This window comes from Melospiza melodia, chromosome 7, assembly GCF_035770615.1.
Source record: "Melospiza melodia melodia isolate bMelMel2 chromosome 7, bMelMel2.pri, whole genome shotgun sequence".
NCBI lineage: Eukaryota > Metazoa > Chordata > Aves > Passeriformes > Passerellidae > Melospiza > Melospiza melodia.
The window spans coordinates 28467468-28487220 of record NC_086200.1 but is presented as its reverse complement, the minus strand read 5'-3'; the positions used below and the strand labels follow the sequence as shown (position 1 = coordinate 28487220).

The window sequence follows — 19753 nt, the reverse complement described above, 5'->3', positions numbered from 1 at the left end:
TTTTCTTGCCTCTGAAGCAAATCACAGTCACTCTGGTGCCTGAAGAGCACTGCTCTGTTTGTCCTGACTTTAACACTGCCAAACCCCCAAATCTTTGTGAAATTTCCACTAACACAGAGAGGGAAACACAACATTTGTCTAAATATAATTGATAATATTATATAATATGATATAATAATATATACTTTTATGTATTCATATATAAATATAATAAAATTATATTATTATACTAACACAGAGCGCAAAACACATTTGTCTGAATATAATTTATAATACTATATAATATAATAATATATAATTTTATATATTTATATAAAATAATAATATAAACATGATATTATTTTATTGTACTAATACAGAGAGCAAAGCAAACCATTTGTCTAAATATAATTTATAACATTATATAATATTATAAATAACATAATAAATAATATATATGACAAAAATGTAATAATACAAATAATATTACACAATTTTATATATTTATATATAAATATATTATAACTCAGAATATAAATGTCCCGAGTTCAGAACAGTTGTGGGTCCCATTTTTCCTAAAGATCTGTGTGGTTTTGGGGTAACTCACCAACCCACTGGCTGGCTGAGCTTTCCACCTCGTTGCAGGTCGGGCCATCACAGAGCTCCCTGGCCAGGGGGCTGTTCTCACTCACATTGTAGAAACGAGTGGCTTCAAAAGCTGCAGCAAGGAGGAGAAATCACAGCTGAGCCCCCTGCCTGGAGATCTGATCAGTCAGGGATCAGAGGGGAACAGGCACCAACCTGGCTCGTAGTAATCGTACACCTTGATGGGAACTGGGGCTGTTTTCCCCACTATGTGCTCTCTGAAAGCTTGGAACTTCACACAGGTCATGCACTGGCTGGGAATCTGTGAGAAATGGGGTAAAACACTCAAAAACTACGCTTGAAAATGAACACAGCACATGCCCCGAATGCCAAGCACAAAGACACCTCCAATACCCCAAGAACAGAGACAATGAATAAAAACCAAACAGGGTGAACCAAACCTGGATGCTTTGCTGACCTTTAAAACACATTTTTGCCACAGACACTCCAGCTGTGTTCCCTGGCTTGCCCACAACCACAGACAATTTCTTGCTGCTGATCAAGCCAAGAGAGATCTCACCTTCCACTCTCAGGTCTGTGCTGAGATTTAAATTATTCTGCATTTAGCACTGCTAGTTGGACCTGAAAATCAGATTATTTCAAGGCAAAAATCTAAGTGATATCCACCCAAAACTACTCCATGGGGTGAAGAAAATCACCTGCCTCTGTTATACTTTGGTTTCCAAGCAAAACCACAACCCCACCTGCAGCAAAAGAAACTCAAGCAAAAATCACTTAAAGCTGCAGGGTGATCCTCACCCCTGAGGGATCCCAACCCTGCCTGTGCCTCATTCCCTGCTCATTTGCCTCTCATTAAAATCCAACATAATTATAAGAAACAAAGCCATTACCTCATCAAAATAAAACAGGACTTTTCTTCCATCCACTTCATATCTTTTTAACCCAATTTGCTTGTTCATCAATAACTGTGGGCAAAAGAAAAAAAATAAAAATCATCGTGTTCAGTTTAATCTCATTTTATAGAAAACAGGTAGAAATGAGAGAATAAGATTTCACGCTACTTAGAAAACTCATCAGACACTAAACTCCAGGGATTTCTTCTGCTGGAAAATGGAGTTTCCATAAGAGAGGAAAAATGCAAAGGGATTGAAATTGCTGTCACATGACAGAAAGGGAAAAGCCACTTCTGTGTGCTGCTGAGGAATTCTTGCAAGAGAAGGAAAATGCAAAGGGATTGAAGTTGCTGCCACATGACAGAGGGGGAAAAGCCACTTCTGAGTCCTGCTGAGGAATTCTTGCAAGGTGCATCAGCTGAGGGCTCTTCCTTATCCCCCTGGGACTCTGCTGCTGCCTCATCCATGATCTCACCCAGCAGCTCCCAGATTGTTTTCAGTGCCAAGGCTCCAGCAAGACCCCAGAGACCCCAAACCACTCAATGAAGGCTCTTATTTATTTTACACCCCTCAGACCACCAGGAAATCTCCCTGGGTATTGAAGGTCCCCTCCTCCCAGCAGCTGAAAAATCCAAAACATTCTTCTGCCAGGAAAATTAATCCTCCCATTTGAGAAGAGCAGCCATTTGAAAGAGCCCCAGGCACCCTCCCTTTGACAAATGGGGTCAGGCCAGGCCTCTGCTCCTCAGCTTCTCTCCCTTCCAGGCCCCAAATTTGGAATTTGGGGTCTGCATTGTACCAGGCAGGCCCACAGACCCACTTCTATTTATATTTTTATATTTTTATGCTTTTTATCTGCACACCATCTAAAGGCACTTCCCACATCTCCAAAACTTCATTTTCAATTTTCCAAAAGTTCCTCCCATGATTTCTGCCCTTGGAACATCTCAACACTGTGATTGTCCTGCCTGATCGAGCATTACTATTTTGATAATTTGTATTAAAATGCATCTGCCATGTGGAAAATACCTAAAACTGAAGCTGGGGAGGATGAGGGTTTGTGGAAAAGGATTTTTGTGTTTTAATCAAAGTTTGGAGAGCAAAGATAGGGCCAGAGCACTCTATTCTATAATTCTATTCTCTAAACTGTCCCATTACTTCAACCTCTGTTAGACAACCCCATTTTTAAACATATTCTTGTGGGGGTATTTTGTGAGTGTTTGTTTGTTTGGGTTTTTGTGGGTTTTAGGGGGTTTGTTTTTGGTTTTTGGTGTTTTTGTTTTGTTTTTGTTTTGGTTTTAATGTTCTTAAGTTACTTTGAGATCATAGGCTAAAATCTCTACAAAAATCGGAACAAAATTATAATTCTCGCTATTTTCATAATTATTACTAATTAATTTAATAATTATTATGTATAATAATGTAATATAAATATATATTATGATATATAATAATGTACCATTATTATATATTATTATATATCGAACTTAAATTACTTAGAGATCGCAGGCTAAAATCTCTACAGAAATGAGAACAAATTATGATAGTAATTATTACCATCATAATTATTATAATAATTTTTACTAATAAATATATTAATATTTATTACTATAATTATAATTTAGATTGACACAAAACAAGCAGCACTGCTTCTTTCTGAACACTGAAATTTGCCCAAAACTGCCACCAGCAGAGTGCTCCAGCTTGTAACCCCTGCTCCTCCTGTAACAAGCCAAGCACCATCTCTTTAAGCCCCCCACAACATGGGAAGGGCCAATTTAATTTGTCCTTATAATTTTAGGGCCCTGCTGGTGGCTGTTATCCCTCAGCAGCCCATGGCTGCAGACAGGACTTTTATGAGGGCCTGGAGACGCCGGCGCCACCGGGAACTGCTGGGCTCAGCTAAAAGTGCATTTTTCTGCTGGGGTTTGATCTATCCCAGCCCAGGGTGACCTCCTGACCCTGTCGACATCCAGCATTATTAGGAGGATTTGTGGTGGGCTGTGCACAGAGCCCTCATTAAGCACAGCTGCCCTGGGGCTGCACGTGGGGCTGCTCCCGGCCTGGGCTGAGGGAAAATCACAAAATGCCAAAAAAATGCCAGAAAATGCTGATTTACAGCCCAGCCCCTCCACAGCAGGGCAGGGAAAAGGCAGCAGGGACAAAGGTGGGACTTGGCTCTGCTCAAGGTGGGGTCCAAAGTACGCGGTGAGGCTTCAGGGGGTGAATTTTGTGTTGAGCCCTTGTTTGATAGCCATGAAGAAATCCCAAAAAGGGATGGTTGGAAGGGACCTTAAAACTCACCCCATGCCACCCCTGCCATGGCAGGGACACCTTCCACTGTCCCAGGCTCCTCCAAGCCCTGTCCAGCCTGGCCTTGGGCACTGCCAGGGATCCCAGAGCACAGCTGCTCTGGGAATTCCATCCCAGCCCCTCCCCACCCTCCCAGAGAACAATTCCTTCCAAATATCCCACAGAAATCTCCCCTTTTCCAGTGGGAGCCATTCCCTGGGTCCTGTCCCTCCAAGCCTTGTCCCCAGTCCCTCTCCTGGAGCCCCTTTAGGGCCCTCAGGGGGCTCTGAGGTGTCCCTGGAGCCTTCTCGCCTGCCAGGGAGCAATTCCTGCCCAATATCCCATCTAAATATGATTTTTCCCATCTAAATGGGATTTTTTCCCATCTAAATTTCATTTTTTTCCAGTGGAAGCCATTCCCTGTGTCCTGTCCCTCCATGCCTTGTCCCCAGTCCCTCTCCAGCTCTCCTGGAGCCCCTTTTAGGCCCAAAGGCTCTCAAGGTTGCAAAAATTTTACACCTCTTCAGTTAAACAGTCCTTAAAAAAATAAATCTTTGCAGCATAAGAACCCCAGCAGTGAATGCAACGTTCCACAAAATGTAATGAGTTGTAATGAATGGAATACTCCCACAAATATAGAGCAAAGCTCAGGATTTCAGTTCATCTGCCCTGAAGGGCTGGCTGGGCACGAGGCACATTCTGTCCACCTCAGCTTGGCTGCAAGAAACTCCATGTTCTCCCAGAGAGAAGGAAAAAAAAATAATAAAAAGGGCAAAAAATTCCAAGACACAGAGCCTCCAAAGAAATGGGATCCAGATGTTGGAGATAACACAGCTCACTAAGCAGCCATAAACAGCTCCTGTTAGAGCACATTTGCACCTCAGCTTTTCCAAAGGCTCTCAGTTAATTACTGTGCACTGGCTCAGGAAAGCCTTGGCTTGGCCAGGCTGGGTTTGCTCAGCCTGCTCTGTTGCCTCATTTCAGAGAGATTTTTTGACAAGTGGAATCTCTTCCTCCCCTTTCCCAATTTTAATTGCATCTTTTCAGTGCTCTGACACTCAATGGGCTCTCTTCTTGCACCTCAGAGGGAACGCCTCCCAGGAAGAGATCCACATCCAAACACTGCACCCCCATCCCAGTGATCCCATATCATCCCACTGATCCCATCCCACCCCATTGATTCCATCCCAGTGATCCCATTGATCCCATCCAATCCCGTCTGACTGATCCCATCCCACCACACTGATCCCATCCCATCGATTCCATCCCATTCCCATGGATCCTATCCCATCCCATTGATTCCATGCCATTGATGCTATCCCATCCCATTGATCCCATCCCATCACATTCATCTTATTGATCCTATCCCATCCCATCCCACCGATCCTATCCCCATGGATCCCACTGATCCCATCCCATGGATCCTACCCCATCCTATTGATCCCATCAATCCCATCCCACTGATCCTATTCCATGGATCCTATCCCAATCACATCCCATCGATCCCATCCCATGGGTCCTACCCCATTCTATTGATCCCATCCCATCCCATGGATCTTATCCCATTCTATTGATCCCATCCCATCCCATCCCATGGATCCCACTGATTCCATCCAAATCCCATCCCACTGATCCCATCCCATGGATCCCAATCCCATCCTATTGTTCCCATCTCATTGATCCCACCCAATCCTACCCCATTCCAATCCCATCCCTTACCTGCTCCAGGCTCTCAATATCTGCCCGAAACCCCGAGAACAGAGGCACTTCCAACACAGCCATGTTTGAGGATCCAGAGTGCAGCCATCTTCCCATGGGAACAAAAACAGAGAAAATGGGAACAAACTCAAGATCCATGGACAACTCAGAATGGAGAAACCAACTCCAGAATTAAAAAAAAAAAAAATTAAAAAGCTCTCCTTGTTGAAGTGCTTGGGGAAAGCCACAGGCCACAAGTTGGTTTTTAAAAATCCTCTTTTCTGCTTTTATTTAACAAAATGATGCCCAGCTCACAGGGGGTGGGAGATGTCCTGGAACACGGATGCAGAAAAGCAGAGGGATGCAGCCACCTGTGGGGCTGATTGCTTTATCTTTCAATTAATCACTGAGAAAATGCTTGGGAAGGAAATAAACCCCTGGAGCAGAAGAAACTTCTGTTCCACCCTGAGAGAAGGGCTGTGGATGGACTGTGGTGGGAGAGGGATGCTAATTCCCAACACCAGGCAAGGTCATTCAGTCCTGGGCTTTCATAAATGCCTGTTTCACCCCTGGCACTGAGAAAAGGGCTTTTGCTAATGAATCAGCAAAGTGGTGTTAAATCACTGTCTGTATCATCCTCTAGAGCATAACTGAAAACTCAGAAAAAATCTCTGAAACTGAGTTGTTATAAATGTGCACAAAACCCCCCCACAGAAAGGTGTGGAGAGAAGGGCTGTTGGGGCAAAATCTCAATTTTGCCACACCCCAGCCCAAGGCTCACAGTAGCATGAGGTGGCTCTGGGTGAGGCACTCAGGGTTCCCAGAGCCATTAAACCTCCTCAATTCCCATCCAACTCCATGCTCCTCTTGGTAATGGGCATCAAAACATGCAAGAGCATGCAAAGTGTATTCAAACAGAGCCACACTCCCAAATAAATCATCCAGGATCACTCAATTCCCAAATAAATTATCCAGGATCCCTCAATTCCCAAATAAATCATCCAGGATCCATAAATTCCCAAATAAATCATCCAGGATCTCTCAGTTTCCATCTGACTCCACGCTCCTCTTGGTAATGGGCACAAAAGGATGCAAGAGCATGCAAAGTGTATTCAAACAGAGCCACACTCCCAAATAAATCATTCAGGATCCCTCTGCCTGCATCTCCCCAGCCTCTGTTACACATCACAGCTCTGTTTTCCACCCTGGGCTCTCCCTAACCCTTCAGCAGTGCCCCAGGGATGTCACTGGCCATGACAACACTTCATCACATCCTGAGAACACCCCCAGCTCCAAAATAGCTCACTTGTCATCTTCAGCTGCACTCCTCTCCTCACACTGCCCCAGCAAGATGATGATGATGGAGCTGAGAGCATCATTACAGGGAGAAAGGGAGGAAAGGAAGATTTCATTTGCTTTTGTTTCCTTTCCAAGCAATCCATCTCCCTGCACTGGGCTTCCTCTCAAATTTCTGCCTCAGCTGCAGCAATTCCCAGGGCAGGAGTTTTCACAGCTATCAGCAGAGAGGTTGTGCTGATGCTGGGCAGCCTCCTCAGCATCTGACAGCACTGTGGAATTTGAGCCTCTCCCCAAAACAGGCTGAGGGCTCGGGCAGGGGGAGAGGAGGTTGGCACAGTGACACTTGGGGGCAGTGCCTGTGCCACAACACAGCCCTGTGGGCCAGGGGCAAGTTTGGGCCAAGGAAAACAAATCCCAGCTTTTCCTGGGGCCCTGCAGCTCTGCAATCCCTGTGTGCCCTTGCCTCTGAAGGAAGGAAGGGACAGAAGCTGATAGGGGAGCCAGAGTTTCCCACTAAGCTCTGATAAGGCAGCCACAATTTTCCATTTCCATCTGAGGCACTCTCTGGAGTTCTCCTGTTGGAGAGAAGCAGCACCTGCCCTGCTCCTGGTCACAAACATGAAAGTTCTGAATTTCTTGGGAATGGTTTCTCCTGTTGCACAGCAGGATGATGTGAGCCTTCTTTATTTCCTCTGGTTGTGGCTTTGTCTCTCTTGGGTTAAATTCCCAATAACCTCCCTAAAAATCCAAATGTTTTCTAAAGAGGTCAGCAATCCCTGATGACTACAGCAGTACCAAGGTGTTTGAGCAAAACTTGTAAGTGGATTTAATACAGGTCAGAAACTATTCTTGCTGCTGTTTGTCTACAGCCAAGCTGCAAGAACTGTGAATTTCTAATAAAGGACTTTTTAAAATAAAGGACTTTTCATGCCTTCTGATGATGGAGTCTCTGTATCACATTTGAGTGTCCCCAACACCCCTTCAGTGACAATGCACACCAAGACCAGCAAACCAAACATTCTGTGGGGGGCAGGAACAGCATTTCCCACCTGGTGCAGGTCTCCAGGATATATTCACTATAAATAATACAAATGTTTACAAACTGTATTATGTATAAATATATAATATTTATATAAAGAGGAGGCCAATAGTCAATTTCTGCCTTTTTTTTTTTCTTTTGAGAAAATAGAAAATTGTTTCTGTAAGAACTGTGGATTTCTAATAAAAAAGGACTTTCCTGATGATGGAGTTTCTGTATCACCTTTGTCTGTCCCCGATACCCCTTCGGTGACAATGCACACCAAGAGCTCATTGACGAACAGGACTGGCATTTCCTACCTGGTGCAGGTCTCCAAGATATATACACTATAAGTAATACATATATATACAAACTATATTATGTATAAATATATAATATTTATATAAAGAGGAGGCCAATAGTCAATTTCTGCCATTTTTTTTTCTTTTGAGAAAAAAGAAAATTGTTTCTGTAAGAACTGTGGATTTCTAATAAAGGACTTTTTAAAATAAAGGACTTTTCATGCAGTCTGATGATGGAGTCTCTGTGTCACCTTTGAGTGTCCCTGACACCCCTTCAGTGACAATGCACACCAAGACCAGCAAACCAAACATTCTGTGGGGGGGCAGGAACGGCATTTCCCACCTGGTGCAGGTCTCCAGGATGACTTTGTACTCTCGGTGGTCCTGGTCAGAGGCCGGGTCCTCGTCGTCCCCCAGGGCCCTGTCCCTGTGCAGGGCTCCGGGGCGGCGCTCAGCACCCGAGCGCAGCGGGGCCGGGGCTGGCAGGGGCTGCTCTGCCTTGGGCTCCTTCAGGTTCACCAGCAGCTGGAAGGCTGGCTTGGCTATGGGGTCAGGCACGTTGTAAGTGACATCGATCTGCAGAGGGAAAAGGTGAAAAAAAAAATCTAATCAGGGTGGGTTATTACAGCTCCAATGTAATCTGTCACAGATATCTTTTATGAGAAATCCTTTCCTTAGGATTTTGGATTTTTTTTCTCCTGAGAAGCTGGGATGCCTCAGGAACAAAATGTAAACATTGGTTATCTGCTGCTGTGGAATGCAGCAGGTGGATTTGTGATTGGTCCCATAGAGTTGTTTCTAATTAATGGCCAATCAGCCCAGCTGGCTCAGACTCTGTCTGAGCCACAAGCCTTTGTTATCATTCCTTTTTTTCCTATTCTTAGCTAGCCTTCTGATGAAACCTTTTCTACTATTCTCTTAGTATAGTTTTAATATAATATATATAATAAAATAATAAATCAAGCCTTCTGAAACACGGAGTCAGATCCTCATCTCTTCCCTCAACCTGAGACCCCTGTGAACACTGTCACAGTAACCCAATGTAACGTTGACACAAAAAAGTGTCCACAAACACCCAGCATAGACACAAGATCTCCTCAGAGGGAGAGGCAACAGAGGCTTTAGCACATGTGGCAATCACATATCCTCTGAACACAGAGAGACATAGTTCTCTCCCAGGATTTTCCTGGGAAGCTGTGAGAAAGTTCAGAGAAGAGAATGAGAAACAATTCCTATCTCCATTTGCTGCACCTGTTGTTGTGCACATGTGTTATTGAGATTGTTTACCAAATGGTGATTTCTTAATTGGACACTGGTTTGAATTGATTGACCAATTAACTTAAAACTATATCAGACAGTAAAGGTTATGAGTTGCTTAATAGTATAGTATGGCTTAATAAAGCAATTGATCAGGTGATTTCTTAATTGGACATTGGATGGTGTTTGGATTGATTGACCAATTAAGTTAAAACTGTATCAGACAATCTGTAAAGGTTATGAGTTTCTTAATAGTGTAGTATAATATAACTTAGTAAAGCAATTGATCAGGTGATTTCTTAATTGGACACTGGATGATGTTTGGATTGATTGACCAATTAACTTAAAACTATATCAGACAATCTATAAAGGTTATGAGTTTCTTAATTGTATAGTATAGTACAATATAGTATAGCTTAATAAAGCAATTGATCAGCCTTCCACAATTATGGAGTCAATGATAATTATTGGAGTCATGGAGTCAATGTTAATTATTGGAGTCATGGAGTCAATGTTAATTATTCCCCATTCAGGGGGAATTGTTGTTACAATAACACACAGTACTGTCTCTATCTAAGCTCTACCAGAGCTTACATAGACATCTTCACATTCACTTCCCAAATTAAAGCAACACCAAGAGTTACAGAATTATTTTGAGAGAAATCCCAAGTGTAAGTCCTTCCTCGCTGCAAAGTGGGATTAGAAAAGCAGCAATCAGGCTGTGAGGTTAGAGATCATCTGCTGCCATGCCTTCTCCAGCCCCATGACAAACTCACCTGCATCAGACAGCATCCTTCACCCTTGGCACTCACAAACAGCCCTGTTGGAATACTGGGGATCTGGGGAGAATGCACAAGACAAGACATGGCACTCAGAATGGAAATGAACATTAAATTTAGCTCTGTTCTGTACAAAATACCTTTATAAAGGACATGCAGAAGTGAAGTGAGCATGGCTGAGTCTCTTCACCACCTGCACTTACAACAGCAGAGACAAACGGCAGCACAAAATCAACATCAGGCATTGGTCATGGTGAAAAATGCCTTTAATTAGGAGTGCTGCCTCCTTCCCAGCAGAATCCAGGCACAAACCCACAGAAAGTCCCACAGTGCTTAACTTCTGCTTTTCCCATCACTGATCCAAGTCCTCATTCAGAACCCAGCTCACCTGATTGCTTTAAAAACCTCCCTGCACAAAACCACCTACCACTGCAGTCTGAAGGACTTTTTTATTCATCTTGTTAAGCTCAAAGGTCTCCTGGTAGTCCAGGTTTGTGGAAGCCAAGGAAATGGTCAGGTTGACTCCTCCAACATAAGAAAGGATGGCATATTCAGCCAGAGCCTGCAGGGCCACACAGGTGTCCTGGGGGCCAGAAGAGGGAGAAATCAGAATAGTGAAAAAGGAGCACAGCAAACTTCCAAACAGCTCCAGCTGGCAGAATCTCCCTTATTAATTCATATGGCAATAGAAACATCAGGTTTTGCTCACTTTTCCTATCAAAGGCACCTGTGAGGACAAACTCTGGGTTCCTTTATATTACCAGTATGAAGAGGAAGCTGCAGAGAGCCATGGAAAGTTTTCCTTCTTACCAGAGCACAAATAATTTCCGTCAGGAAGATGGAAACTCCACATTCCTGAATCAATTGCCAGTGCATCCATCCCAGGTACCTTTTCCAGAGGCTGCCCACCTGAGTAGAGGAGAATCCTCCCAGTGCATTCCTCTGCTGTGAGAGCCACTTGACCACAGGGAGTGCAGAGGCCACGTCTCCCAGCAGTGTGTAGGTCAGAAGGGCATAAGATGTCATTTCCACCTCTGCAGAAACAACTGAAAGAGGGGTGAATTAAAAAAAAAAAAAAATCAAAATACCACCAGGTCTAGAGATAGTTCTATGAATATTTATTAACTTAAAAATAATTCTAAAAAGTTAAGCATCTGTAGAAGTAAAAAGGGAAGTTAAAATGTTTGCACCCAAGGTGCTTCACCTCCCTAAAACATCTTTGCTTTCAACAAAAGCTTCCCTTCAGGCAATAGATAACCAATAATTAAGATATTTACACAATAAACTCCTTTTTTCTTGACTGCATCCCACTCTCCCACTCCAGTTCTACTCTGCTGCTGCCCACACTGTTGTCCTGCCCTAGAGATTTTCATACAATATCCTGTCAGATCCCTCCTGAGCATTGCTGCACCAAAATCACATCCAAAGAGTCAATGGCTTTAAGTGGCTTGAAAATTCCAACATCATTCAGTTTCTGTGGTTTGACAGCCAAAGTGTAGAAAAATCAGCTGAAGAGTCAGTGAATCCTTAGGTTCATTTGAAAATACATAGATAAACAGCTCTAAAATTAAACATATTTGAATTCCCACAGATTTCCATTTTGAATTATTACTCCCTGACAGAAGAGTGAGAACCACTTGGGATTCTGTCTTTATAAAACTGGAGTGAAAGCTGATGAGACATCTGGGGCTAAAAAACCTGTCCTGTCTGAACCACATCTTGCTCTGTCTCTCATTTATTCTTTCAGCATCATGTTACCTGCCTTTCTGAGCTCTCTTTTCTCTGAACCCTTCCCTGTTTCAGAATACCTTATATTTTCGAAACAATTCCCTGCAGGCAGGCGTGGCAGCCCCTTCCCTTTTCTCTGCCCTGCAGGTTCCCAATTACCTGATTGAGAGAGTCCATCATTAAACCCCATGAAGGTGTCTTCATCAGTGACAAGGGTTCCTGTGAGGCTCCAGTGGGTAAATCCATCTGGGAGAAGAGGGCAGAGGGACAGGGCTGTTATCAGAGCAGTCAAATCCCACTTTTGCTCCCTGCCCTGAGCTCCCTGTCCCTCTTTTTGGACACCAGTGCCTGGGCAAGGAGCTCCTTTGGAATGACAGAGAAAATTCGATGTAATCCAATGACAGAGGTAATTCAGTGTAATCCAATTCAATGAAATCCAATCCAATAATTCAAAAAAAAATCAGGTGATTCTTTAATTTTGGATTAAAACACACCACCAAGGAATGTGAGGTGTTACAGGGCATTGCAGAGCCTCTGAACAACTCGAAATCATTCCAGTGGTTAGAGAATTGAACTGAACACCAGGGCTGTGGCTCTGATCTCTGTGTGGGACACTCACTCATTAATTGGTCCCCTACAATTCAGAATATTCTCTGATTTTGCTGCACTTGCCTTCCTTCAGCATCAGCCACATGTGTGGAGCCCTCTCCAAAGAAAACCAGGAGCACCCTTGCCTTACAAAGCCAAACTGTGCCACCTTGGGTTTGTATGAAAATCTTGCCTCTTTATATTTCTTTTTATATTTCTTTATATTTCTTTTCTTTTCTAATGTATTGAAAAAAATCCAGATTTAGTGTTTGTCCTGTTGGTGTTCCTGTTCTGATAGTGTTTAAAGGATCCTACCAAGGGTCTGATCCTAAGGAGGGCACAAAGGAGCTTCATGGCAGCCCAAATGTGCTTGTGAAAGGAAACTGAGATGATTTCCATATGAACACAAATGTTATCACTTTAGAGAGATGGGATTTTTCTTCATCTTTTTTTCCAAAATCAGCCTCTTTCAATGAAACTGTCAGTGAGGAATCCTTGATCCTCCAGATCCCATCTTGTCCAGCAGCTCAGATGATCCAGGCTGTGTTTGGATGGTGTGGGGGCAAAATAGTGAAGAAAACAGGAACACAACAAACTCCCAAACAGTGAATCTCCCTTGTTAACTCATATGGCAAAAAAGGTTTTCCTCCCTTTTCCTCTCAAAGGAAACTCTGATGATTTCCATTGGAACACAAATGTTATCGCTTCAGAGAGATGGGATTGTTCTTAATTTTTTTTTCTCCAAAATCAGCCTCTTTCAGTGAAACTACAGAACCTGTCAGTGAGGAATCCCTCATCCTGTCCAGCAGCTCAGATCATCCAGGCTGTGTTTACTTGGTGTAGGAGCAGAATAGTGAAGAACACAGGAACACAACGAACTCCCAAACAGCGAATCTCCCTTATCAACTCATATGGCACAAAACCCATCAGGTTTTCCTTCCTTTTCCTATCAAAGGAAACTGTGATGATTTCCATTGGAACACAAATGTTATCACTTCAGAGAGATAGGATTTTACTTCATTTTTTTCCCAAAATCAGCCTCTTTCAGTGAAACTACAGAACCTGTCAGTGAGGAATCCCTCATCCCCCATCCTGTCCAGCAGCTCAGATGACCCAGGCTGTGTTTGGATGGCGTGGGGGCAGAATAGTGAAGAACACAGGAACACAACCAACTCCCAAACAACTCTGCTCACCTTCAGCTGGCACAATCTCCCTTATCAACTCATATGGCACAGAACCCATCAGGTTTTGCCCCTTTTTCCCATCCCAGGCCCCTGTGAAGCCAAGCAGCTCCTACCTTGGGTGATGGCCATGCTGTTCATCCTGCGCAGCGTGGCAGCAGCGCTGGGGCTGTGCAGCAGGGTCAGGGCGTAGGCGCTCAGGGCAGTGGTGTAGGGATCCTCTGCTGAGTACAGGTTGGACTCCAGGAAGCGTTTTGCTTTTTCTACAGCTGTTCTTTCTTCCTACATTCACAGGGGAAAGAGGCCCAGGTAGATGTACCAGTCTCAGGAGTTGGGATTGCTTTATTACTTGTTACATTAAAAAAAAAGGCAACTTGTAGCATTCACATTCTCTGAAAAAATCCCCATTTTCCTCCTGGGAAGCTAAGAAGCCATAGAGAAAAGGAAAACAATTCTTATCTCATTTGCTTCTCCTGTGTTTTGCTCATGTGGAATGTGTTTGGGGATTGTTTCATTAGATTCTGCTGTGTTGTTTTCACTCATTGGCCAATCAGTGCCAAGCTGTGTTGGGACTCTGCAGAGAGCCACAAGTTTTTAATTATCTTTTTAGCATTCTGTAAGTATCCTTTCTGTATTCTTAATATAGTGTCCTGTAATATAACATAGTATTATAAAGTAATAATATTCTTTAATATAATACAGTATTACAATGGGATGTATTCTAAATATAGTATAATATTATATGTTATACTATACAATATATGTTATACTATTATATATTATAATATAATATATATTATATAGTAGGTAATAATATTCTTTAATATAATATGGTATTATAATAGTATGTACTATAAATATAGTATAATATTATATATTATACTATATAATACTATATAGTATTATATACTATAATACTATAAATTATAATATTATAATATAATATATGTTATAGTAAGTAATAATGTTCTTTAATATAGTATTATAATATAGTATTGTAATATAGTATTATAAAGTAATTATACTCTTTATAGTATTATATTCTTTAATACAATATGCTAATGATATTCTTTAATATAATATAGTATTATAAAATAATAAATTCGCCTTCTGAGAACATGGCCTCAGATTCACCATTGCTGCCTTGGTCGGGACATTTCTCAGCAAATACAATAGCAACCAAACAAAAACCAACAACAAAATACAAACAAAAATCCACACAATCAACTCAGAAAGATACATTTTGCTCTCTGCAGAACAGCATGGACACTTTGAGAACACATTGGACACCCTGAGAAATGCCATGCATCAAAAATTCCAAAAAAAAAAAAAAAGGTGCAACAAGCAGAGTAAGAATGATTTAGGCTAACAAAGAAAAGCCAGGCATCAAAAATTAAAAAAAAAAAAAAAGTGCCAACAGCAGAGTGAGAATGATTTAGGCTAACTTTTAGACACACTTTTCCCTCCCTAAAGCTGGAGAAATTGTGTGCCCTTCAAGGCAGCAGATGAGCAGGGCAGGGTGAGCCCTGTGCTGGAGTTTTGATTGTGCTCCTGACACGTCTGGCAGACGCCAGAGGATAATAAAGGCCAAGGTTCCCAGGGGTCCCTGCAGCCAACAAACATGTTTTATTAACTCCCCCAATGACCTCACCGTGCAGGAACGTGGCTCTGATAATTTATAGAAACAATTTAATTGGACTTGATGTAATTTGGTTTCCTTTGATTTCCCTGTGGCGCTAACCTTGCCCTTCCTCATTTCCTAGCTAAGATCATTAGGAACACTCACGAATCTCCTCTAGGAAAAGCATTAGAATGCTCAGAAACTGCACTGCTGGGGCTGCCCTGCCACACAGAGCATCACATCCCTGCTCACAGGGAGGCAGGAAGCTCCTCTGGGAGCTCTGCAGGGTTTTCTCAATTTTTAATAAGGTTGAAAGCTTCCACTCCAACAAGGATAAGGGCTTAGGGGGGCATCTGCCTGCAGCAGCAGTTCTGTTTTATTTTACTCTTCAGGCTCTACAGGGATGGGTGAGGAGTGCTGAGGTTATCAGAGGTCCTGAATGGGCACTGGCTGCTCTGACACTCCACAAACCCACAGGGTTGTGCTGAATGGGCCCTTTGGTGTGAGAGCAGATCTCCAGAAGATGCTGCAGCATCCCCTGCACCTCCTTTTTTCACCTCCCAGGCCACCCCTGCCCTCTCCCTTGGCTGAAGGGCAGGGGAATATCTGCAAGGGAGCATCTTCCCAGTCCTGGTCAGTGGGAATGTGCCACCACAATCTTATCTAAACATCTCCATCCTAGTGAAGCTGCATGCTGGCAGAAACACATCAGAGGGCAGGAGCACTGTGTTAGCAGGAGTTTTAAGGAGGAATCCCAAAACCACCAGTTGTACTGGAAATTTGGGGTTTTTTTTTCCAGTGGAATTGGCTGTTCCTACATAGCTGCTTCTCTTTTTTGCAGTGTTCCTGCAAAGAACAGCAACATTTTCCTCCAGAGCCCTGAATCCAGCTCAGAGCAGGAGCTCAGCTCTCCAAAGGCTCTGTAATCTGACAGCAGTAGCATTTTGGCCACTGCAGCCAAGCCAGACCACAAGAGCTCTCTGGATCCCCAAGTTAAACTGCTTTTAGCACCAAGCCAGGATTTCCGAGTCCCTGCAGGCAAGAGAAGAGCAGGATCAGCACAGGCTGCACTCACAGCTTGGAGCTAAGAGGCAGAAAAACTCTTTTTGCAGTAATTTCTGGGAGAGGTTGAGGGATGGGGCTGCAGGGGGATTGTTTTGCTCTGCTGGAATAATCATGAGCTGATGGTTGGAGGGTGGGAGACCACCTTGAACAACTTCAGAACAGATTCTTTAACTTCAGAACAGCCCCAAGGCTTTCCAGCAGCCTCCCCTTCCCTGGATGCTGTCAGAGAGCACAGAACCTCTGAAGGTAAACAGCAGCAAAATGAAGATTTTATAAAGAAAGGATAGAGAGAAATTTTGGAGCTTTTGTTACCTCAGAAGTGACACCTGTTTCCAGAAGAGATGCAACCACATAAGCTGTCAGGGAGATCTTCCCATGGATCCCACCCTGGAAGGGCAAACAACACAAACCACTGGATGAAAACTGCAGAAAAGACACTGGGGGAAAAAAAACAGAATTTGAAGCAATCCAAAGGATGTGTTAGAGCTGGAGGAGAAGCTGAAGCATCACCAAATTTCTTTTCTTCGCACACAAGGAGTACAAAATTTAGGAACTCAAGCCCACATTGGTTGGAGCCAGCTGTCCCAGGCCTGAGGACTCATTTAATGCAGGATTTTTTAAGATTTCACACCTTGATTTCCATCCTCTGAGGACACCCCACAAACACATTCTGATAGACCTTTCTGAACCTGAAATTCCTCTGATTCTCCCTGCAGCATCCCAGCCTTTCAAGTGCAAAATTCACATTCAAACTGCACCACTTCATGCCCTGATAATAACTTTTAAAATGTCCTTGCTGCAAAGTGATCCTGGGTGGTTTTTACCTGAATATCCTTGTTTAGTATCCTGCCCATAGCAGGGAAAGAACCATCTTCTTTCTGGTGCTGGATGATCCAGTCTTTGGCAGCTGTGAGCTCTTTGGGATCAATGAAAATAAACCCACGGGACTGAGCAAAGGACTTGAGGACAAAAGCTGTTAACCTGGAAAAATGAATTAATCATCTTTACTGAAAAAAAACAAATTCAGATTGAAGAGTCTGTAAGGAAAAAATTATATTCTTAGAAAGCACAAATTGAAAAAGATCTTGTTGGGAAACACTAAATATTGTTGTTAAAACCTCAATAACAATAAATTATTGAGGTTTAATAATTATTAAATTAATAATTTAATAATTATTAAATTATTAATTTAATAATGGGACATAAAATCACCTGAACACTGTCCAGGCTTTGGATAAGAAAAGGATTAACGGTCCACAAACTATATTGAAATGTAGAACTCAAAGGTGTATTTGTCATAATTATGGCACACTCTGAAATATAGTTCTTTTTTATCCCAAATTATTAAAGTGTTTAAGCAAAGAATCAATATTTTAAAATTAAGAATTAATATTTCTCATAAGAAATCCAGGTCCTTTCCTCAAGCCTGAAGCTGTGTTACACTTTATACAGAATTAAGACTTCAGAAAGCACCAGAAATGTTTTTGGAATTCTAAACCTCTGACAGCAAGAGTGAGCACTGGCCAGCTTGGGGGGATTGAGTCATTGCATTTACAGGCCCCTGAGGAATGGGAGGGTAGCAAACTCTGCTGCCTGGCAGGGGATTTTTGGAGTGTTGAGTAATTCTGTGTCACCACATTTCACATCCAGGGACTGGGACATGCTGGGTCTGAGGTGGAAGTTCCCTGTGTTATAGATACATATTGTAATATTGGCTTTTTGCAAATATTAAAATGGATTTTGTATGTGTGGTGTTAAAATTGTTGTAAAGACACACTTTTTATTTCTCTTGTTAATTAAGTTTAGACATAGTAGTAAAATAGCTGACATACATATGCTTATGTTAAAATGCCTGCTTAGATGGGGCAAGATCCAACAAAAATATAAGATAAGATAAATAAAAATATAAGATAAGATTCAATAATAATATAAATGAAGACACCTGCTACAGAAATGCCAACAATCAGCACTCACTGACTGAAGGCAGTGAAGACCAAAGCCCAAAACTAAAAATGATAATTAAAAAAAAGACTAAAACCACAGCCAAGGAATTCACATACTCTAAATAAGTAGAACCAAGGAGGAGCCATGCTAAACAGTTCATAGAATATACAAACTAGTTTAGGGAAAAAGTTTATGAATATACAACAAACTGATGTAAGAGAAAATGAATTTAAGGATTTTCTCCAAAGATCACAGTGCACAAATCCAAAGATCACAAAGATCAAAGACGAACCCATCCTATTGGTACAAGGATGTCTCTGAGGGGTTTTGGGTTGGTTTTGGTTGGTTTTTTACCTGACAGAAGCCTCTGCTTCAGGTCAAACCCCCTTCCCTAATGGAATCAGGTGCTTAATTACCCCTTAATTGCTACTCCAATTGCAGATATGATCCTAAACCACAGCTTTGTGCCTGAAACCTGCACTAATTAACAGATTTAACTCTCCTAACTGCTCCTGAGTCCTGAATCACACCAGCTAATGCAGTCAGAGCACTCAGCAGCACTGTACAGCAACTCCATGGAATATCATTGGACATTTCTGAGTATTGTTGCATTATTTCTGCTCTCCACTGTGTGTGATACCATGAGAGAAGCAGGAAAATGACTTCTCTTTCCCAGCCCAGTGTATTTTTCTTGTTTTGCAAGCACTTAGAACTTTTCTAACTCAGTTTGAGCTCAGTTTTAACTAGTTTGGGCTCAGTTTTAAGTAGTTTGAGCTCAGTTTTAACTAGTTTGAGCTCAGTTTTGAACAGGCACTCACCACATGCTCCCTGAGGAGTCCCTCTCCCCAAAAGCACTGTAGGAGCCATCCTGCCTCTTGTAGGTCAGCTGGCGCTGGTAGCCTGCAAAGAATTGGGGAAAAGCAAAGAAATTGAAAAGAACTGGGAACTTCAAAACCTCCTCACACAGAGAAAAATGAGTGTTTAAAGTGAATGAAGGCTCAGAACATCTGGAACATGTGTAAGGGATTCTGCTGCCCCAAGGCTGCTTCTTATTCTGTGTATGTATCTGTGAGTGAGAGCCAGCTCTGTGTGTACTTTGTCCAGAAATCTGCTCAGGGAAACATCTGGGACCCTGCAAATGCTAAAAATCTGACACTTCTCTGGAAAAAAAAAATGCATTATCAAAAGGTTTTTACTTAATCATGCAGCCACTCTCTTTCCATTTTACTTCCATTTACAAATGAAAAAGGTTTTGCCTGTGACAGGACAGCTGGGTTCTGGCTTTTCCCAAAGCTGTTGCTTGGAACAGCTTTAGGTAACATAAAAACAAAAAACAGCTGTGGCCTCAATGCATGTGAACACCTCCAAGGCTTGCTTTAGACATCATTATTAACATTATAATAATTAGGTGAATAATTAAGGTGAATGCTGAAGATAAGAACTCCCTCCTGGAACATCTTCTGAGGCTGTAAATGAAAAAAAAAATTGTTCTTTCTACTAGGA

The 19753-nt window shown here is 42.4% G+C and overlaps 1 protein-coding gene across 1 annotated transcript in view; it reads right to left on the bottom strand.

Moving 5' to 3' along the window:
• The window catches only part of CPAMD8 (C3 and PZP like alpha-2-macroglobulin domain containing 8), a 62577-nt gene that overhangs the window by 11570 nt on the left and 31254 nt on the right, over positions 1-19753 (bottom strand). The window contains exons 27-39 of the mRNA XM_063161318.1: positions 19069-19150; positions 17131-17287; positions 16619-16693; positions 13737-13902; positions 12011-12097; positions 11033-11169; positions 10551-10706; positions 10121-10183; positions 8431-8663; positions 5490-5577; positions 1476-1550; positions 781-886; positions 587-697 (exon numbers count right to left, since the gene is read on the bottom strand). Coding sequence (XP_063017388.1) covers positions 587-697; positions 781-886; positions 1476-1550; positions 5490-5577; positions 8431-8663; positions 10121-10183; positions 10551-10706; positions 11033-11169; positions 12011-12097; positions 13737-13902; positions 16619-16693; positions 17131-17287; positions 19069-19150 — 1536 coding nt within the window. The remainder of the gene's footprint in view (positions 1-586; positions 698-780; positions 887-1475; positions 1551-5489; positions 5578-8430; positions 8664-10120; positions 10184-10550; positions 10707-11032; positions 11170-12010; positions 12098-13736; positions 13903-16618; positions 16694-17130; positions 17288-19068; positions 19151-19753) is intronic.